The following is a 22,748-nucleotide window of genomic DNA, read 5'->3' as shown; positions in this document are numbered from 1 at the left end:
TTTCATTTAAATTATTGACCATGTTGTTTTCAATCCCCAACGTTTGATTTTAGCATGTAATAACTTAAAATTAATATGCACGTTTATTGTAACCTTTGTGAAATTTCTATTCGCTTATGTGCGATTTAAAATATTAATCTGAACGCTTTTGTAATTTTTTCAGAGGTCCATTCATAAGCGCATTGGGCCGTATATGGTGTCCAGAGCACTTCGTATGCGTCAACAACACGTGCCGACGTCATTTACAAGATATTGGATTCGTGGAAGAGAATGGACAACTCTATTGCGAATACTGCTTTGAACAATTCATTGCTCCAGCCTGTGACAAATGTCACGCCAAAATCAAAGGCGTATGTTTAATACATATATTCAATCATACATATGTATAATATATTGCACTCTTGAGACTATTGTAAAATACATTAAATATGAACTATTTTCAATTTGAAATTTACTGACCAAATAATACAGATATTCAGTTCCGGTTTTCGGCGTTCGGTTTGAATCCAAATCCCGTAAAAATCACTCAACTTCATTTGCTCGCTTTGCAATGTATGTAATGTCTCAACGATGACATTAATTTCGATCCATTTATGTTCTGGGAATCAGTACTCCATATTGTTTTCAGCTATTTTTGAATAAAATTCTTTACATAACAATAAAGAGTTCAACATATCGAATGTGCTATTCCATCTAATAATACAGTCTATTACAGGTCTTTTAGTATAATTTTCGTTAAATTTCATAATAAGAGAAGGGATTCTTAACTGTTTAACTAACTCGCGAGCTTCACATATAATTGTATTTAAATCGGAATCATTAATAGAATCTTTGTTTGCACACTTTTTATTCGAATGAGATGAGGGAAAGAACAGTTCTCAATGGAAGGTAGCATATATGCTTCATAATCTTTCATAATTAATTTTTTGATTTTCTTCATCTATTTCGGTATCTAATAAGTTGACAAATTTGATGATATTAGCTCCATTATCTGTTGTAACAGATTAGATTTGTTTGATATCGATATTATATTTTTCTAAAAGTTTCAAAAACATATTTTTAATATATGTATGTTACATTGCTGTATGTTTGTCCATTAATTATGTAATTCCCAAAGTATATATATGTACATATATTAATTTTACCGAACCAAAAAAAAATATCGGTTCGGTTTCGGTTTTCGTTCCGGCAAAAATAACGGTTATTTAGGTTTTCGGTTCGGGTCCCTGAGAAAAAAAAAAGAATCTAATTTTTATAATTTATAATTTTGAAATAAAGTTTTTTGGGTTGCTAGTTTTCTAATGGAAATGCGACATATCGGCATTTTATAAAATAAGCTCTTTTATATTTACAGGATTGCTTGAATGCTATTGGCAAGCACTTCCACCCAGAATGCTTCTGTTGCGCTTACTGTGGAAAACTCTTTGGAAATAATCCCTTCTTCTTAGAAGAAGGACTTCCATATTGCGAGGCTGGTGAGTTTTTGTAGATTGGTTTTTTTACAATGTTTATTTATTTATCACAATAATCTAATGTACTGTCTGTAATTGTATTAGACTGGAATGAGCTGTTCACAACCAAGTGTTTCGCGTGCGGATTCCCCGTAGAGGCTGGAGACAGGTGGGTGGAGGCCCTCAACAATAACTACCACAGTCAGTGCTTCAACTGCACGGTGCGTATGCTAAACTTACACATTACACTTATATCCCATCTTGATGCCATTTGATCATCACAGCTTCAAGCAGCATTCAAATGCAATCGTTTCTTACCATCAGAGGTGACATCAGTTGTTTCCAAATTTATACGAAATGAAATAGTGGAAAAGAAAAGACTGATATGTTTATGATTTCCAACAGCTACGTTGTTGAAATGTCCAAATGTTTGGAATATGTACATACTTTAATATACAGATGAATTCAAATCGATACTAATTATTGTATGTATTTTTTCATTTCTACATGATTAATCTGTTCATTTAAAATTTTTTTGACTCTCCAAATATCTATAATATATCTTACATATTTTTGTATGGATAAATTTCAAATAATACTTAACCGAAGATGGATCAAATTTTCACATGCATTGGTATGAATTTGAATGTATTCAGAACAGTTGAAAAAAAAGAATTGCGAACCTGTTTTGAAATGGAAAAATGATTATGATTGCAATTTGAATTGTTTGGCTTAAATTTTTATTTTAAAAGTAAAAATATTTAGGTAATATACATATTATATATAAAATAAATGTATCTTTTACAAGCATTTTTCTGTTGAATTTTACAATGTATTGACTCATATCAAGAAAATTTTATAAATATGGAAGCAACCCAACATGGATTGAGATGATATTAAGTATGTATTATTTACATGGATGTTAAAAGTGATCAATGGATAGTGGAAAGTCTGAACATCGAACACTTTAAAAAAAATAGAAAAAATTACCGATGTAATTTTAGCAGACCCAGAAAAAAACAAAAGTATAAAGCCTTTCATGCCACCTTCACACATTTTTTCATTAAACACTTCACCATCACAGTCCTTGCTTAAACAATAATCATGCGTTCTTTGTTTTGTGTTTTTATTAACGCAAACTCATTTACTGGTTCGGTTTTCATGCAATAACTCATATATTATATTTGAATTGACACATTTTCATCAGTAATCAAAATTTTAATGTGTCGATATTTGATACATTACTCATATTTGTGATTTTTTTTGGTAGACAAATAGTGTGTGGCTTACTAATTATAATTTTGATGGAAAAAAGTAAGAACATATTATAATTCAACATGTATCTATATGAATTTATATATTCACTGTAGTTTTGAAATTGTGTTTTTGTTTATAGTTTAATATCATACATATATGTGAAAGTCTGTGTAATTGCATATATTAAGTATTTTGTATATTCAATATCAGTTTACTAATATCGTAATGAACAGGTCTTGAGGTGGGGTCTAATACCGTTCTTTAAAGACTATACATTATAAGAATGTATTTCATTTCGCCTTTTCACAGTTTATTTTTATTATTATTGCATTATATCATATCGATTTTAAAACGTCATACTCAAATTAAAATATATTATACTTGCTATTGTTAAAAAAATCACATTATTATTCCACTTCAAGCACTTGTAATAAATAAATGGTAGCAATCAATCCGTATTATTTTTTGTTGATATAGTTAATAAGATAAAGTGTATTTTTATACAATTACTACATAGAATTTTTATTTTTGACAGATGTGCAAAAAAAATCTCGAAGGACAGAGTTTCTACGCCAAGGGAGGACGTCCATTCTGCAAAAACCATGCTCGCTAATTCATACACTGAAAACATCATCGCATCATCTCCCTATACCACTGATCAAATATACCAGCTTTCGAACGAAACCACTGACTTCACCAACATGAATATTTCGCCAAACTTTCAATCGGACAGAGGAATCTTCTCAGACATTTTGAGTACAACGGGAAAAGTTCTCGGTACCGTCACCATGGACACTATTCACAGTTCTACAGTTTGCGATATCACAGACACACCTATTACTGATGACCTAACAGCAATAGAAAATGACGCTTTATATTCTGATGGCGGGATAACACCAAAATCGATTTGTGATACGATGCGTACGGAGACATATACAAATGAAGATGTTCTGCGAATAAAATTAGCTCCTACATTGATAGAGTTTGATGAGTATTTACTCGGGAGAAACACCCCAAACATCGATAACACTTTTATGAAATGCCTGACGCCTTCGTTGGTGTCGCAAACTATAACTTACGAATCTAACTCTCGTAGAACAACGCCAGAGATTTTCCATAGATATGGGGAAAATAATTCATCAGGAATAATATACAAAAGTGATGTAGTCGTAGAAGAAAGCTCGTCTTTACCACTTTTTATGATGAACAACTCGAAAGAATATACAATAAAAACAATGTTAAATAACCTTTCGGTCACTGATAATCTCAAAGAAGTAGAGGAAAATTCAATTCAAAAACAAATTAATGAAATTGACATTAAATCAGATCATACAAAAACTGAACAAGTAATAAATCACAACACACAAACTGAAAATCGGTCAGAAACAAAACCTACTACTAGCAAAGCGAAGAATCAAGTATCACAAAGTAAAATTAGTAAATTGAAGTCTACTATTTTAAACATGCCCATTCATTATCACGCTGCAATTATTTGCTTTTTTCTTGTATTGTATAATGTTTTATTCAACATTTATAAACAAAATGTCGACAAATCGAACAGCTTATTTGCATAAACTAAACAATCAATTTATTTATTTCATATATCATTGAATTATTATTATGTTTTGTTATTAATATACGTTAGTTTATTATTATACTGAAATTGTATCAATAAACTCAGTATACATACATATTTAAATGTTTTATCAAATTTAATTAAGTGTATTGTATTTTTTTCATGAAAAATTCATATTTTTGATTTATTAATATATGTATAAACTAGTCATTAAAATTGATCATCGAGAAATTGTTTGTTACTATTATATAAAAACAATTACTATATTTAATTTAAATTGTGAGTTATAAGGATTTATTGATATAACAAATTCACTGTAGATACAACATCAATTATTTAATATTTTCAAATTGATTTAAAAATAATAATAATACTATTTTAATTTATGTCTGTTTAATTTTTAATCTATTATATAATAATAATAATAATAACTCTTTAGTTTTCAGAAAATATATTTTGCTATTATATCTTTAATTATTAGATTTTTATGACATGAAAGATAAAATAATTGAAACATTTTTTTACAAAAAAAATGTTTTAAATTTTCTGTATGTGATTTTATTTATTTTGATGCCAATATTGCAAAACTTCAAGTAGCTTTGATTCTGGTATAAATAGGTGCTATATATAAGACTTTTATATGTAATAAATAATTTTAAACTTCTATATAAAACAATCTTTGCATATACAATTTCTGTTATAGGCATATATATTAATATACACATATATATTTTTTGCTTCATTAATAAAAACCACAAAAACAAAGTTTTAATTTATTTTTCGTATCTGTCATATTTATTTATTTAACGTTTTTTGACCATTGTGACATTACAGGGAGAACCTAATGCGCCACAATGGCCTACATAATAAAATAATAAAATAAAATAAGAGAGGGAGAAAACAAAAAATAAAGCAAAATTAAGATACAAAAAATAAAAAATAGAGCATTTAACACAATCATAAAAAACTTTATAGTAATTAAAATTTAAAATAAGAAAAAATACAAATACAGGAATGTCTTGCACCTGTAGCCTGTTTCAATAAATAAGAACAAGCTACAGATACAAAATATCCCTGTGAGGCCCAAATGGAAGAGAGTAGATTAAGATTCCACTCATACATCACATTCAAACTAAGAAAGTAATGATGAGCGCAGGTTCCCAGATAAATATGTTAAAATAATATCCGATAATCTACGCTCACCGAGGTGGAAAATATCGCATTCAGGGACGGCAGCAACGATTTCATTGAGAAGTCGAATAGCTCTTGGTATAGGAGCCATTCGAAAAATAACTGTGCGAGCAGGAGGTACAGCCATCAAATGATGATGTCTACCACGCATATAATTATTAGGTACATAAAGTCCCAACTGTTCCAACAACAATTACCACGCAGTAGCTGGTATGACGTATTACCTCGCAGTAGCTGGAGAACAAAACGAATTAACGAGAAGTTTCTCCGAAGTTCAAGGAAATTATACCCAAACATGCCCAAAAGGAAAGGAGTAGGATAGAGATATGGGTAATACCCAAACTCTTTCTTATATAGAAAACGAAGAAATGCTTTTTGCACTTTTTCGATAATAAGAGAGTAGTTTGCTTCATGCGGATTCCACACAATCGCATTATACTCTAGCTTACTTCTAACAAGCGAGTTGAAAATCAAGCGAGAAAACAAGGGGTTGGAGAATAACCTAGCATATCTCAAGACAAATCCAAGTCGACGAAAGGAAACGTCAGCGACTGTCTTGATGTGGTTGTGAAAGGTGAATTGAGGATCAAAAGTGATACCCAAGTCGACCATAGATTCCACACGCTTCAACAACACGGATCCAATGGAATATCCGTGACAATAGAGTAAATTCGCATGTCCATAACTCATAATGGCACATTTACTAGTATTCAGTTCAAGCCCTAAACTGGAACTGAACTTTAAAACAGCGTTAATATCCGCTTGAAGAAGAGAGGCTTGCCTCTCATCCTTAACAGCAAAGAATAATTTAACATCGTCTGCAAACAAGAGACATGAAGCATTGCGTAATACTTTAGGGAGGTTATTAATAACTATTAAAATATTAAGTCACATTCAACGTGAAAAAAAATTGAATGAATTGAATTAAGACAACAGGGCAAGCCCAAAGCAGACACTAAGCCCAATTAAGTCAATTATGAAAACTAAATTTATTTTTTTCTCGTATCAAAAGCTGTTCATCTTTGCCAACGCCAATTTCATCTTTGAAAAATAATTCAGGAATTTCAGATGTGGATTTTTGCTTCAAAACTATACACGTATATTTTTGTATATGTACATATAAACATTTTGTTAGGTCGGAATTTTCAGAGGCAATGCGGGACTCTGAAAATTCGGATTTGTCTGTTGAACTCAGGACAGTCCCGCTGAAATAGGGACGTCTTGCAACGTCTTGGACATCCCTGGTTGGAGAGGACTATAAACACATTGTAATTTTGACGAGATTGTTTATTTAATATTGTAAATGTAAGTTGAGCCAAGGAGCTTAGTCTGGAACTCTCCGGATCGACTGCTTGACTGGTGGTTGAATAAGAACTCTCCTGTCCGAGGAAAACATTTGTTGCATAGGGGTTGTCGTGGCACGTGCGAGGGTCGTTTTTTTACTACAATTTTTGTAAAGAGCACCTTTTGGTCATTGTCGGGCCTGTCAAATTCATTCAAAAGTAGACTAATGAATGATGATTCTCTACATGTCACAAAATTACTAGATATTAAGCTAAAACTTCTAGATATGAAATTTTAATGTACTCTCTTATTCATTTTCATTACTAATCATTCAAGTTGGAGTCAGAGTCGGAGTCGAATTATAACAAAAAGCCAGAGCCCGAGTCGGTAAATTTCGATCCGACTCTACAGCCCTGGTTTAACTAAGCCTTAAATACAATTTATAGAATTAAAGGAAAGTTAAATATATGTACATACGTATATTACTGTAATTTCATAAACATAAATAACAAACGCAAATTTAAATAAGAATACCATTTGATTAGTCTATATCCATTTTATATTTTACAAAATAAGTACAATATATTTTATATGACATCAGTATATAGGGGATACAGTGGACTCAGTGGGAAATGGTGGCATTTCTTCTTCCATTTCTTCTATACCAAAATAAACTTTCTTTATCCTGAAATATAATATACGAACATTATTGATTTACAGATTCAGATTTTGACTATCAAGTGATTACATTAAGCTGAAATCAGTTTTAATTGAAAAGAAGCAACTTATTATAATTTGAATTTAATAAGTTGCTTAAAATTCGATAGAAAATTCAAAAATGGCCATACAATATCTGTGCACCAAGCCATCGATATAGGACCGGAAAAATCCTTCTTAACGATTTACTTTCAATATAATAAATGAAATCAACTTACATTTTAAAATCAAGCAAGCAACCTAGGAAGCTAATAGTTAGAACAGAAATCCACAGATTTTCAGCAAAGGGTGTTTTCCTAGGAGCATGACCGAAATTCTTATGACCTCTTATCATAATGGAATTTTGCTTTGGTATAGCAACATACTTATTCAAGTTGCTTATTGTTCGTAATAGTATCTAAAATGATATGTAATAATTGATTAATTTATTTAATTTGCTATTACATAAGGAAATATAGAGGTAGTTGACACTATCAAAACTTTATCACACTGAGAAAATAAAAGCAATGAGCTTCAAACGTATTATCAGTTATGGTTTCATTCATACAATAGTTTTCAAATCAAAAATATCAGTACATACACTAATGATTAAATGATATGATGAGATTTTGGTTTAGTTAAACAGATAATACAGACAGATTTTTCTCGAATATAATGAGTTTCTCAACACCAATGTTTCTGGACACAGATTATTGCACACATACTTTTTCGAATACGAAAATGTTTTATAATTATTTTTTTTTTCGAAGCAGAAGTTTTAATTGTTAAATTTTACATGCTCAATTTAAAATTTAAAGATCATTTTATTTCATGGCATCACATCACAAATCTTTTCTGTTTGCTTTCGTGTTTAAATCACTCTTAAATTTCCCAAAAATATTGTTGTGAAGACGTGTGGAGGGGTTTTCATAGATCGAAGTGAAAGATTTTTCTGGTGAGTAGTGATAGATGTATTTTAATGTTAATCTGTCGACTAGTCAGCTCTAAATTAAGCACGGAACAAGTCCGCCGAATATTTAAATACACACAGCATGTACTCTCAGCACAGAGAGATCATTGGTCGATTAACCAGTGGTCGACAAATATAATCGTCTAATCAATTCCATTACTGTCAATTTATTTATAAAAACTATTAAAATGTTAAAAAACTATTAAAGGATGACAGAGCATGCACTTTTTATTTCATTAAATATTATGAACGTAATTTTGGATGGGTATGGGAGAATTATAATATAATTAAGGTGATCATTTTTTTCGAAATCAAAACCAAGACATTTTCTTCAAAAATATATTTGTAAACACTTAATTATTCTCTGAAGGCTTTGAATATCCATTAACTATTAGATAAAGTTTTATTCGATAAAAAATCGTACTGGTTTTATCTCACGATGTATCAGTATTGTACTGGTAAAACCAGTACTAGAGTTGCCAATATTGTGCAGATGCTGACCCGGACAAAAAAAAATTGTGGATAGAGGGGGTGGGTTAGTATAAAAAAAATCTTAGAAGTACCGAAGAATTAAAAAATAAAATAATAGTTATGTTCTTTTCACTGTGCGCACATTTAATTAGCGACTTCTGTTCTGGGGCTTTTAAAAATGTGTAAAAAATTTTCGCAATCCATAATAAAATTAATCCAAATTGCTAGTTGGGATTTAACTAAATTTAAGCGCATTCTATTTCTGTCATTCCTCCAAATGTATTCCATTATAGAAAAATGCATTCACCGAATGCATTGCTGATTCCGATGGACAAAACTTTCGATACTATTTTTTTAATATTAGTTATGTTTTTGACTGTTTTAAAAACTATCACCCAAATCCGCTCCGTGCTTGGACAGTTATAATCAGGGCTGCCGAGAGAAAGATTATGAATATGTTGTTTGATAATATTAATTTCGCCATATAATCGATCTTCACTAATTTATATTTTCAAAACACAAGCAATTTTCAGAATTTCGTCGTATAACTAACTAAATATTTATAACTATTTTCTAAATCATTTGTGTATGCAACTATTGGCACGTTTCATCTGTTTGACTGAGATGCTTCAAGGATTCCCGAATTTTGCTCCCAAAGAAATTATCCTCCAGCCGAGATTTTAACTTTTCTTTGCATTGAAACATAACATTGTGTAATTCGGTTGCTGTTATATCACTTTTCTCTAAAATTAATATTGTTTCACACATGAAATTAAGAAAATGTGATATGAATTACAAGTAATATGAAGTACATGTGATATGAAGTACATGTATAATTCAAAGCAACAAGAAAATGTGATATGAAGTACATGTATAATTCAAAGCAACAGTCGAAACCAACTATTTCGAATACAATAATGGAATCGCCCGCACTAACTTTTATTTCTTTCCATTTTTTTGTATAGTAAGTATGTTTTCCCCCCACGAATGACAGAATTTGACCACTGACCCGGAGATTTCGTTTGTAAACCCTGAGCCCCTGAGATCGACCGCCAAGCCCAGAGTATCAGAGTCAAAATTACTGTGTTTAGCAACCCTAACCAGTACAAATGGTCACCTTAAATATAATTGCATACCTGAGATCCAAGTAAAATAAAACTAAAACCAACATATATATTATTCAGCGGTCTCCCTCACGGGCCCGAAAACGCAAATATCGGAAGGCAAAGATCGAAAATCGAAAGATCTTAAGTCGAAAGATCAAAAAAAAAGGGTGCATGGTAAACGGTACTATATATATATATATATATATATATATATATATATATATATATATATATATATATATATATATATATATATATATAATATATACATATATATGAGTGGCATGCGGTGAAATTATCTCTCTTTTTGTCATACAGCCTTGTTTAATGTGCGCGCGTAGAATACGGGAGGAAAAAGCTGTTCCTCTTGTTCCTGTTGTATCCTGCTCGCGCAAATTAAGTGAGGATGTACGACGGGGGGGTGAGACCCTTTTTTTATCTTTCGACTTAAGATCTTTGCCTTCCGATATTTGCGTTTTCGGGCGTTTCACTTTCGGGCCCGTGAGGTAGACCCATTATTCAGGTTTATCAAGAATGTATGTATTCAATCTTTCGATAAATTGATAATACCATGAACACTTTCACATTGGATACCATTTAAAATCCGATTTTTAGATCGTGTTTTCTCGTAATCGACTAATCTTGACTATCAAATAATTATTGATTTAAATAATAATCTGGTTTAATAGCGCTCACTTTCATTTAGAGTCGTTTTATTATCAACGATGACAACCAATGAAAATATACTATATAACCTGAAATGACATTGACAGCTGACAAGTAGACGTAACAGCTCACTTAACGGCCATACTTTCTATCGCTGAAAATGTTTTTAGGATTTTATTATTTTAAAACATCGTTTTTAATAATACGTGTGATTATATTACTTGCAACGATGAAAGCATGGCTATGATAAAATGTTGGTATATTTTAAACGCGAATGAGTTTGTTTTCAAGCCATTTATGCTCTTATGTAGTAATGTGTAATATACTAAAACATATGTAGCAGAGCCGTGAGATGTTATTGTATGATTGCACTACCGGCTGCTCTGTCGTCAGTCGTCGGTGGTCTCTCGGTCGATTGATTAGGTTCCAGGTTTGATTGGGGGCCGCATCGCAGCCCCAGGGCTCCACCCCCTCACCCCCGTTCGCCCCATTCACCATCACTGTCACCGGATGTTGCCAGTGCCAGTGACAGTGACAGCGACAGTGAGTTACAAATACATATGTATGCACCTCGCTCATCTACCATCGCTCATCTACCTTGACCTGCTTTTAATAGCCTTCTCCCTCCTTCGCCTCTGATATAGTCATCGGTCACGTGGACACAATCATTATCCGCTATTTTTTAAACAATATATACAAGGTGTCGCATATACTATTCGTGACCGAAAGCTCGTGTGCGCGAGCCTCTTATATTCTATATATATATATAACTGGAACTGTCACACTTGTTTTAAGATTAGAAGCCGTCTACACTATTGTATCTGATTTTCCTGGTCTTAACCAGTGTAATAGTTCGATTCGTTGACATTGAAATAGCGTTTAACCCTGAGATCGCCGTACTGTCTGAACTATAGGTTAATATTGTGTCAATTTCAATTTGATCACAAAAGTACATACGTTCCTTTCGAAAAATGCAATGAGTTAATAAGGTTTTGTACAAACAAATATCTGCAAGATATACCTTTTCTGTAATCTCATCCCTATTCATTTAAAAACATTATTATTTCATCTTGTATTATACAATCCACAAATTTTTCATTGTTTTCTGTGTCCGATATAGATAGTTACTAAAAACATTAAAGGAATCTTTCCAAATAATGTGACACCCATTAAAGAACGCTGGACTAGAAAAATTGTACAACTAATACCTATTTGGATTTATTTAAAGTACATATTTTTTTATAAAATATACTTGGCATAAAAGAAATGATAAAAGTTATATTAGTTTAGTTTGCATTTTTTAAATCTGATGAATCTCACGATTTTTCCTTCTATGACAGTACATAAGATTTCATTTTTTTTCATTAATTTGTAAAAACTTAATTCCAGAAATGTGGTCAAATATGAAGATAGTCGGTTGCTTTTGCCGTCATTTATATCCATTCTCGAGATGGCCTCAAACTAGGAAACCTCTATTGTGCGTTGTACAATCCAAAGCAAATAACTACGATAAAAACTCCCATAGAAATTTACACGCCTTCGGTGAAGGAATCGAAAATAAGTATACATTATTTACCAAAACGTGTTGTGCTCTATTCGCCGTATCAGTATTGGGTGTCGCAATTAATTATCAAAAGTAAGTACGACACAATTTTTTTTTGTTTGTGACGCTTATCACTGATAATGTTTCAAATATTAAACAAATCTATTTTCGTCATTTGTAGAATAAAAACTAGCCTTTTGCCAATTGTGGGAGCGGCAGAACAAATAGTGGAGACTGACAGTGAAACTGAAATCGAAGAACAAGATGGCAAGAAGAAAAAGCATCGTAGGGAAAAAGTGGGATTTAGAGATAGAAAGGTCACATAATCAATTTAATTTATATACATATTTTATTAATTTATTTATTCGTTTATTTAAGTTGTTTTTACTTTTTTTTTATTTTTTTATTTAAAATCTTTAAATACAGATAATGGAATATGAAAATAGAATGCGTTCATATTCTACACCTGACAAAATATTTAGATATTTTGCAACGGTTAAATTGTCATACGGAGAAGCAAATGAAGTGTATATGACTCCCGATGACTTTCTCCGTGCTATTACACCGGGCATGAAACAACCTGATGGTAAATCCAATTTTTTTTTATTAAATAACTGCTTTGGATTATATCAGTGTGTTTTTACGAATTGCTTAGCTTAAATATCGATCATATAGATGTATGATTAACACCTCAAAATTATAATAATACAGAACCTAAAATTACTAACCATTTACTGTTGGTCCTAGAATTGGTTTCGGTTGTTTCAATTTATAAATGTCTTAAATTTTCTTTTGAGTTTTGCACATTATATATTTATTTTATTTACTGGAAGCGTTTCATATACCTAATTAATTTTTAATTTTCAATTTATAATACACATATACATACATAAATAGGTCTAATGATATTCATATAGTTTATATATGTATGTATGCACACCTTATAGAATTGATTTTATAGATTTTAAAAGTTAACTTTAACGTTTTTGTGTATTCTTTGTTTCTGACATGCTTACTCTGGGTTAATGTTTGTGTTATAATTTATAAACGGATGGAAACTATTCAACAATACAGATTATAGAATATGAGAATAGAATGAGGCACTATTCTACACCCGATAAGGTTTTCCGTTATTTTGCCACGCTGCAAGCGCAGCATCATGAACAGCATGAAGTGTTTATGACACCTGACGATTTTTTGCGATCAATGACTCCTGGTGTTAAGCAACCTGATGGTAAATCTATAATTTAAAATTTTTCATTTAATGATCATCATTTGCATGTTTTTAAGTAATTTTAGTATTAAAACTGTTTCAGCCGGTTTTGTACATAAGTTGGCATAATAATGCTTTTTATATTTGAGTACACATGTACATGTACTTAAAAACATATGATGCTTTATTATATCAGAAAAATTGTAGTATCTAGATAATGCAAGACAAATATTTTATTGATGTGAATAGATAGAGAACCGTCCATTTTCTAGAGGAAATTTCTGAATTTCGATTTTTATTTCAGGTCTTGGGCTAGATCAATACAAAAGATACGATCCAAAGGTAAGTATCCCAAATGAAGCATTTTCAATATATGTTGTAAAAACAATATTCTCTGTTGACAACACTAAAGTATATTGCACCACCTTCTCTGTAACTGTTGAATTTGATAATTATTGATTTGTTTTGCCTGTAAGTGTCTTACATGGATGCCCGTTGCATTGTCTTTAATCCAATTAATTCATTTTTAACACCAAAAATTAAATGCTTGATAAAGTGTTCACTGTTAACGTAATTTAATGTAATAATATGTGTATAAAGGTGTGTACATTACTTGGTATACACAATTTTATTGTTTCAACAATTTAACTTTTAACTGACATTGCCACAGGCAGAAACGTTACTCACTGTAATTGTATGACGGCAACTACATCTGTCTATCTCTTATTTTTTTACAGAACTTCAACGAGGTACTTAAAATCTCTTTACCCTTTTTTATTATTATTATTTATTTTAAGTCTTAATTTTTGCGTAAGACCTATGCTTAATCACGCTGTTTTTACGTGCACAGATTTTTTTTGTTTTGGTGTCCTGTTTGTGCTTCTATTTACTAATTTTTTTGCTCACCTAAATACTAAATTTGTTCATATCACCGTTATTGTAATAATTGTAAAGTATTTACATACTTCTTTTTTACGATTAATTAGCACAGTTGTAGTTAAATTTTAATTAGTTCACTAGGTGAAAGGCTACAAGTACTTTATCATTAATTTATAATAAATTACCACTTATATAATATTTCATAATGGTGTTGTATGTATTATCTTAATCGGAATACCTGGTGTATAGATGTTTTGGTTGAAGAAGTCTTATCTATTAACAACTTGTGTATGTATGTATTGGAAACAAATGTTTGTAAATTGTATACCGACAGAAACATCGTTTAGCCAGCACTAAATATTGTTCAGTTTTATTTCATGGTACACATGTAGTTGTAAAATAAAATAATTCATTAATTAATTACTTTATATTTTAATAAAAAAAAGTATTGGTGGGTTCAGTATCCAAATGAAAGGCCAAAGTCGCTTCGCAGCATTTATTTAACGATTCAAGAGGTCCACCGCTCACTTCAGAATGATCTGATTTACTGTGTGCAGATCAGATCATCCACGCACTGAGAATTCCATCGTATCCTTTGTTTGGGCACTTAATGAGTCCTGTTAGCCTAGTGCGGGGTCTCTATTGTTCACCCACTAATGCACTTATACAGTGTATACTCTCTCATGTTCCCACGTTACAGTATAATAAAAAAAATAACATTAAGAAATAAAAAAGAAAACAAGTCAAATCAAATCATAACAAATCTCCATATCACTCAGGTCATCCTCCGAATCATCAGCAAGATTTATTATCAGTATGGAAATAGTCACCGAACTATTTAAAACTTAGGTTTCTGCCGGTATACACAATCGCCACGCCACAAAGTGCACGCATTTATTAGCAATACGAATGTATTGGTAGCCGAGTGTTTTTTGCACAATGAGACTTCCTCAAATGAAATACCTATACCCGTAGTTAATATGCTGTAGCCAACATTCTAGTCTTCAACACAAACCAAATTCATAATGTGTCTTATATTATGATATTTGTGCCCTTTAATGTAATACATATTTATATTTACAAGTATGTATATACATACTTAATATCTTTTATATTGTAATATAAAAGAGTTAAAAAAATTGACCCACAACACACATATTTTTACATTTATCCTTATTTTATCATCAACATTATTGTAAACATACAAACATACATACATATATACATGCGCTGTTAAATATGAAAAAAATATCATGCTGGCGTATAGGTATCACCAAAATTGTATACACATAATGATAGCCACACATTAAAAAATTCTGCATGTAATATTTAGATTTTCTAATTTAGTATATACATATATAATAATCTTCTGGTTTACATGAATTGAAAATAGTTTTGTTGCAGAATAAACCAAGCTTCTTGCTTATTTTGAATCTATTATATATTTGAGATTGATTCACATAGGTTTTCTATTCTTCACATAAACTTTTTGCAAGCAAGCTTTTATTAGGCGGAGGGTTTGGTCGCTTTTTTCACATGGTAAAAGCCATGGCTAAACGTTTGTTCACAGTCTTAACTGCTATTTATTAGTGGGTGTCTGGTTAGTAGCTTCCAATCGGATAGAAATGAATGATGACGATATTTAGATGCGTGCATTTTTGAACAACATGAGAGACTTTCATGTGCGTTGAATTTGTTTACATTAAAAAAAAACTTTTGAACGTCCATGCGATAGTCTGTCATAATACTCGATTTTACACAATTGAACTATTTCATCATTGGTTTAGCTCACAAGTTTGTTTTATTTCGTTCATTCAACTCTGATTTAATGGGCTTTGTTTCTAATATTGGACTATTGTGTATTGGTGGAATTTTAGAACGTTCACAATCGTTTGGACTTGGCTCTGGATGGAGATTCCATCTTTTACAAGCTAGGATCAGCTGGCCTCATCACCTTCTCCGATTACATATTTTTGTTGACAGTTTTATCGAGTAAGTAATTTTTTTTTTTATAACTTTTAATTTAATATAATCTGACTGTAAAAATTACACACATATGTATTTGTGCCTGTATGTATGTACATATATCTTAATACGTGGAGCCCGGGGCGCGCATATATGCGCGTTTTGAATTTTTGACCAGGCGCCGGGGCGTGCATTTGTGCGCGTTTCATTTCTACAGCTTGGATACGGAATTGCGCACATATTCGCGCTCTAATCTTTTAATTTCTGATATTAGATGTCACTACTAGGGTTTGAAGAATATTATTTCTCAAACAAAAAGAAAAAGTGTAAATTTTTAATAACTTTTTGCTCTTTTTTTTTTTAATTTTCTGTGTATATAATTGAGTTTCAGTAAATATATACAAGATCTCATTCAAAATTCCTATTGTACAGAATTTTTAATTCAAATATCATCACGTTCAGAGTACCTACTCGATGTACGCGTACTGTTTGTGCGAATCATAAGTGACACACAACATAACTTAAATAAGCTGCGCCATTTATTTATTTTTAAATACTTCAGCTACGATATTTTTTGCAAGAATATGCAAAAATAATGTTTTACAAACATATAAACACTCCGTTTTCGCTTTTCAAACATGTGCATCGGCGGCTTTTCTGCATTTCAAAGACAAAAGGTGACTTTATTAGAAAAAAATTGTCACAAATAATAAAGAAGATACAAAAAATTTAAAACACTTCCGCTTTATAAAATTTCTTCATTTTTTTTAGTTTACGTGCTTATCGATATGAGAATTTTATGTATATTTAAAGAGTTGAAAAAAATACAAGAAAAGTGAATAAGAGTAAACTGCCCCTTCCGGTTGACGGATTTTCGTTAAATTTGATTTTAAGCTGAAACTTATGAAAGGTTTCGATAAAACCATAAAAGAAACTCAAAGCAAAAGTGCTACTTTCGGTTGAGGTAAAATATTTAAAAAATACTTATGTATGAAATTCATCGTACCTACTATATGTACATATATTAATGTGAAAAAGTTTCAGCCCAACCCTTAGTCAAAATCTCGATGTCTAATTTTCTCATGATCATAAATCTATTGATACTACTTACATATTTATGCAGGGCTGACGAGAGGGGGGAGGACTCTGGGTAAAGTTCCAGGGCCCCATGATTGATATTTTTATAATTATATTTTTTTAATTGATTGATTGATTGATGATTGATATTTTTATAATAGTTCTGATAGATTTTTCGTATATTAAAAACATACTTATAAGATTTTTTTTTTAGTTTGTCATAGGGCTCGAAATTATATTTTCCCAGGGCCCGGAATTCCTCTCGGCGGCCCTGTATGTACATATGTATGTAAATAAATTAAAAAACAATTTTCAACAGTAAACACATACATATATTAAACATTTAATACATTTATAATACGTTTCATTTGTGTTAATTAAAAATAATATAAATAAGCGTACCACCTGTATTTGGCATTGTAAGATTGATCATAGATATAATGACATCTAAAAATAGAATAAGTACACATACATACATATACATATAACATATTAATTCATTTGGATTGTCTTTTTAATAGACGAAATATTCTAAAATGATTTACTTGTGTTTTTAAAAATACAATTTACATAATAATTAATTATTAATATATTTATAAAACATATTCAGAAAAATATTTAATATATTATTAAAAATATTCAGACCATATACTAAACATCGAAATTTGTAAGTTGATATAAAATTTGTACATTGGAAAAAAGCCATTAGTTTTTTTGCAAATAATATTAATTGCCCATATATAATACATACATATACATATGTACAGAATGGCTAGAATTGTATACAGACAGAGAAAGAGTGAGAACATGACTTTTGCTTCAAATTATTATTATGTGTGCATTTATAGTAATTTAATATTTACGTGTATGTATATATAATAGATCAAAATCGTTTTAAACATTTAATAATTTTTCATAGACATAGATATTTCTGAATCCATATACGATTAAACATTAATAAAATATTCACTTTACAAGTATGCAGATTTGTCTTTAAGGTATTTCGATTTTCGTGTATGTTGTATTAAGTTTTTATTATTATGCTTTAATATATCACCCGTTCTTACTAAACTGTAATACATGGTTGGGTCGTATCCAAACATTTCGAAATCTATTCCATATATGGTTAGTAAATCATCTAAATTTTTTTTATCTAACTGTTTAAAATATTTTTTTAGAAGAGTTTTCGTATCTTTGCCATCTTTAGCTTTATTCATGATAGTTTTCACCCTTAATTTTTTTTCTTTCACGGGTTTCAGCAATACACTCTCTAAACCGGCTTGATAAATCACATACTCTGTGTCGCGTTTTAATGTTTCAACTTTAGTCACAATGGTAAAGTTTATTTGACATGGAGTGCAAAATTGATGATATGGTGCCCAGTGTTCATCAAATATTATATCTTTGCCTTTTGATTTGTAATTCTCCGTGATGTACTTTACAAACTCGAAAAATGTTGGGCCATAATTTTTTATTTTTCCGAAGATTAATTCCGATTCATTTCTATACCTTTTTATCATTTCGTAACCCATTTTTCTGTAAAAATTTTGTCTGTATCTTTCCAATTTATTCCTGTAAGCTGAAAGTAATCTTTCAAATGGCTCTCTCACTGTTATGAATGATATGGATCCCGGTATACTCGCTTCTAAGTAGTCGAGGGAGGGTCGAGGAAATTTCTTTCGTGCAAGCGTCAATGGTGTTTCTCTGGAGCGTTTTAAAAAATCTTCTTTATATCCTCCTGTAACCATAAATTATTTTTGATTGTCTTTTAATATACATATTATATACATATGGGAACACTTTTTACCTAATATATTGAACTTATACATCCAACTAGAACTGGCTGCTTTGAAAATGTTACACCACACCAAATTGTGATGAGGTGCGATGAAAAATTCCCAATGATTTGGTTGTCCGACAGATTGCAAATTGTATTTGACGCAAGTCTTCCACACTTGTTTTCTTCTATCCTCATGTTCTTTCTCCAATTTTCCAATTTCGATGTCAGTATAATCTTCGTAATTTTTAGCAATATTTGATTCCTCTTCAAAGTGTTCTGCCCATTTATTCTTTGAACATATAATTTGTGTTTTGGTAAATCTAATAACTTTATTTATTTAAAATTAATTTTAGCACATAAAAAATTTTACCTGCCATAGATCAGTTTCGTTGCTTTGATAAAGATGTTTCTCGGTCGTGTCCACAATTTTATTGCTCTTAAAAATAGTCAGTCTCATAATTAGCATGTAGACTAGTACCCACAAAAAGAATGTACTTGTCTTCGCTATGCAATGGTAAACCGACACACATTTTACTTTTACCATTATTACTTTATCAATTTAAATGCTTATTGTAATCAAATTACGCTTCTAGTAATTTTTTCATTGTTAATTCGGGTTCTTTTTGATTAGTCTTTTATTCTCGCATGTTGTCGGCATCGTTAATCCAGTTGAAATAAAATATTTTGGCACAATTACATAATTTCGTTTTCAATGTTTACATTATTGGTTATCCTATAAAAAATATCGTTTCGATTGGCCGCTAACATTACTGTCAGTCTTCATCTAAAAAATAAAAATGTCATATTATCTGTCACTTGTCATTTAACACTATTAATGAATTGCGTTAGTTTCGTTTAAAAATAAATCGTGTTTTATTTTTACAACCAATTAATTTTTAGTATTAAATAAGCTTCAGTCTCAATAAACGTATTTTTCAATTAAAGTATATTCATTATTATAATTTTTAATACTAAAAAGCTGACATTGTTGTGAAATCGTACCTTTCCTTGTCAAAGTAAAATTCGTACTGAGCAAGTCATATCATATTGATTTTTAAATGTGTGCGAAGAGATGGCGCTAGTCATAGTATACTTTGGTTAGAGAGAGATGAAACATTAAACTCTGACATTTTACCTAAAAATTATTTATTTTAAAATATTTATGATTGTTTAATTAAATTAATCAATATATTTGAAGCTTCCAGACGCCATTTCGAAATTGCGTTTAGAATGTTCGATTTGAATGGCGATGGTGATGTCGATTCTGAAGAGTTTGGAAAAGTTGCCACTCTAATTCGTCAACAAACAAGTATTGGATCTCGACATCGCGATCACGCCAACACTGGAAATACTTTTAAGGTATCGTTTCCTTTAACTCTTAAAGCCGGGTCACACCTTGCGACTTGCGAGCGACTTTGTCGGCTGACTTGTTGGGTGACCAGATAAAATGTATGCAGCTGTATGAGGCATGCCATACCGTGCAACTCATTGATCTCTCAAGTAATAAAGTCCATCGATCAGCGAGATTGGTCGCAGGCGTTGGGTCTGGTCTCGACGAATGTATGACCAACATGATCCCTCAAAATGTATGGCGTTGTATTGGAAGGTGCCACACTCGACGATTAGTCATCGTCGTCGAAGACTAATCGCTTACATATGTCACTATGTCGTCTACATAGTGAAAAAACTAAGAACACGTGTGACTATCGTCACATGTTGAAAACTCTATATTGAAAATAACATCAATAGATTGACAAAAAATATTAATAGCAAAATGAATTTTGCATAAAATAAAAAAAAAAACTATTAGCACGTGGCTGCATCGTAACGGTGTCACGACAAAACGCTCACGGATTAACGCTCAACGACACAACGCGTAAGAAATAACGCTCATGCTACAAAACGATCACGGACATTATATGTACTCACAGATAAAACGCTCACGCGACATTTAACACTCACGGAATTATTCGTACGTATAAAAACGTTATTTTTTACAACAAAATTAATCCAAAATTCAATAAAATGTGTCGTGACGAATTCCCACATTATCCTATTACAGATTAATAAATTAAATATTAATTAGTAAACCAGTTTAATCTCAATTTATTTACAAAGTACCAACTTAATTATATGATTTTTTTTGTCTTCGTATTTATAATGATTTGTGTACAGTTACAATTATTTTTTTCATTGTTGTTAATTATAAATGCTTTATATGCAAAATATTCAACTGGATTATATAATATGTCTTCGGAATGCTTATATTATTTTGCGAAAATAAAAATGAATACTATTTACTTAAGTAACACGCACACGTTGAATTTAAGGACGGTCCAGGTCGTAGTTATTATATGTAACAGTTGGTTCAATGGATATATTATTATATTAAGTCGCGAATTAATAAAAAAAAACAAAGACAAACGAAGTTCTAATAAAGATTGAATGCACTTGTCTTGTCCCTTAAAAAAGGAGCATATGGTATTTCCCTCATTTCGAAAAGGTTGTTAACTAATCCTTCTTGGCGTCCGGTGCGTATATACGAAACTGGCCAAAAATTTTGACATGTGTATCATCAGGAAATATGTATTTTTTGCGATATTGAGCGATAATTCCGTGATCGTTTTGTCTGTGAATATTATGTCCGTGAGTGTTATGTGTAAATATTATGTCGCGTGAGCGTTTTATCTGTGAGTATAATGTCCGTGAGCGTTTTGTTTCGTGAGCGTTTTGTCGCGTAAGTGTTATGTCGTGCGCGTTGTGTCGTTGAGCGTTTTGTTGCAGAACCCATCGTAACATATTGAGCGACCAAGCGACACATCGAACTTTTCTGGTTGCTTGGTCTCCCGAGTTCAGAGACTACTGAGCGACCAAGTCTTTCGCAAGTCGCACAGTGTGGCTCGGCTCTTAGTGCGTTGAATTTTTCTGTATCTTACAATTTCATATTAAATATTTAGGGTGTCAATTCTGCTCTGACAACTTACTTCTTTGGACCAAATATGAATGAAAAGTTAACAATAGAAAAGTTCTTAGATTTCCAACAACAATTACAAAGAGAGATTCTCTCACTTGAATTCATGAGAAAAAGCCCAGGTAATACAGCATTATTATTTACATATTAATTTTAAAGAAGTTTTTACTTTTCATGCAATATACTTATTCGTTTCAGATGAAAATGGCCGTATTACCGAGGCTGACTTTGCCGAATTACTCTTAGCATATGCTGGATACCCCCAAAAGAAAAAATCTCGTATGCTAAAAAGAGTGAAAAAGACGTAAATATTAAATGTTATTATTTGTTGTTGTTATTATTATCAAGCTATGTTTAAAATTAAAATAACATTCCTTTTAGTTTCCGCGATCATGGTGTTGGCATATCTAGAGACGATTATTTGAAATTTTTCCATTTTTTAAATAACATCAATGATGTTGATACCGCTCTCACTTTTTACCACATTGCTGGTGCATCTATTGATCAACCAACATTAAAGCATGTGGCGAAAACTGTTGCACACGTTGATCTGAGTCCTCACGTTATCAATGTTGTTTTTACTATATTTGATGAAAATAGTGAGTTTGTTTACCTATGTATGTATCTTTGATGTTTGTTAATATTTCAATTT

At 31.0% G+C, this 22,748-nt stretch overlaps 3 protein-coding genes and 1 long non-coding RNA gene across 12 annotated transcripts in view; 2 read left to right on the top strand and 2 right to left on the bottom strand.

The window, feature by feature from the left end:
* Zasp52 (Z band alternatively spliced PDZ-motif protein 52) overlaps nucleotides 1-5,028 on the top strand; it is a 65,798-nt gene extending 60,770 nt beyond the window's left edge. For 4 of the 7 annotated variants that reach the window (XM_077429583.1, XM_077429606.1, XM_077429598.1 and 1 more), the window contains 4 exons: nucleotides 164-350; nucleotides 1,355-1,475; nucleotides 1,557-1,672; nucleotides 3,244-5,028. In XM_077429583.1, the coding sequence (XP_077285709.1) occupies nucleotides 164-350; nucleotides 1,355-1,475; nucleotides 1,557-1,672; nucleotides 3,244-3,321 (502 nt within the window). In that variant the 3' untranslated portion in view covers nucleotides 3,322-5,028. The remainder of the gene's footprint in view (nucleotides 1-163; nucleotides 351-1,354; nucleotides 1,476-1,556; nucleotides 1,673-3,243) is intronic. The other 3 variants (XM_077429565.1, XM_077429591.1, XM_077429555.1) reach the window with 1 other exon arrangement.
* A 2,270-nt stretch (nucleotides 5,029-7,298) lies between these two features.
* On the bottom strand, nucleotides 7,299-10,770 carry LOC143910911 (uncharacterized). The gene is made up of 3 exons (XR_013260505.1): nucleotides 10,699-10,770; nucleotides 7,695-7,873; nucleotides 7,299-7,444 (listed from the first exon to the last, which is right to left on the bottom strand). It is a non-coding gene; the product is annotated as an uncharacterized LOC143910911 (long non-coding RNA).
* A 255-nt stretch (nucleotides 10,771-11,025) lies between these two features.
* The window catches only part of LOC143910885 (calcium uptake protein 1 homolog, mitochondrial-like), a 12,832-nt gene continuing 1,109 nt past the window's right edge, over nucleotides 11,026-22,748 (top strand). The window contains exons 1-12 of one of the 3 annotated variants that reach the window (XM_077429505.1): nucleotides 11,193-11,368; nucleotides 11,464-11,582; nucleotides 12,058-12,304; nucleotides 12,393-12,528; nucleotides 12,638-12,797; nucleotides 13,729-13,766; nucleotides 14,162-14,173; nucleotides 16,181-16,295; nucleotides 20,324-20,484; nucleotides 22,083-22,218; nucleotides 22,295-22,400; nucleotides 22,478-22,695. In XM_077429505.1, the coding sequence (XP_077285631.1) occupies nucleotides 12,060-12,304; nucleotides 12,393-12,528; nucleotides 12,638-12,797; nucleotides 13,729-13,766; nucleotides 14,162-14,173; nucleotides 16,181-16,295; nucleotides 20,324-20,484; nucleotides 22,083-22,218; nucleotides 22,295-22,400; nucleotides 22,478-22,695 (1,327 nt within the window). In that variant the 5' untranslated portion in view covers nucleotides 11,193-11,368; nucleotides 11,464-11,582; nucleotides 12,058-12,059. Of the gene's footprint in view, nucleotides 11,369-11,463; nucleotides 11,583-11,788; nucleotides 11,896-12,057; nucleotides 12,305-12,392; nucleotides 12,529-12,637; nucleotides 12,798-13,728; nucleotides 13,767-14,161; nucleotides 14,174-16,180; nucleotides 16,296-20,323; nucleotides 20,485-22,082; nucleotides 22,219-22,294; nucleotides 22,401-22,477; nucleotides 22,696-22,748 lie in introns of all 3 variants that reach the window. The other 2 variants (XM_077429522.1, XM_077429514.1) reach the window with 2 other exon arrangements.
* Nucleotides 18,317-22,748, bottom strand: part of LOC143909527 (carbohydrate sulfotransferase 11-like) — a 7,601-nt gene continuing 3,169 nt past the window's right edge. Inside the window, exons 2-5 of the mRNA XM_077427563.1 lie at nucleotides 20,128-20,260; nucleotides 19,496-19,909; nucleotides 19,153-19,414; nucleotides 18,317-19,083 (exon numbers count right to left, since the gene is read on the bottom strand). Of these exons, the coding sequence (XP_077283689.1) occupies nucleotides 18,317-19,083; nucleotides 19,153-19,414; nucleotides 19,496-19,669 (1,203 nt within the window). The 5' untranslated portion in view covers nucleotides 19,670-19,909; nucleotides 20,128-20,260. The remainder of the gene's footprint in view (nucleotides 19,084-19,152; nucleotides 19,415-19,495; nucleotides 19,910-20,127; nucleotides 20,261-22,748) is intronic.

This window comes from Arctopsyche grandis, chromosome 1 (genome assembly GCF_051622035.1).
Source record: "Arctopsyche grandis isolate Sample6627 chromosome 1, ASM5162203v2, whole genome shotgun sequence".
Classification (NCBI taxonomy): Eukaryota; Metazoa; Arthropoda; class Insecta; order Trichoptera; family Hydropsychidae; genus Arctopsyche; species Arctopsyche grandis.
This window is presented reverse-complemented; position numbering and strand designations above follow the sequence as displayed.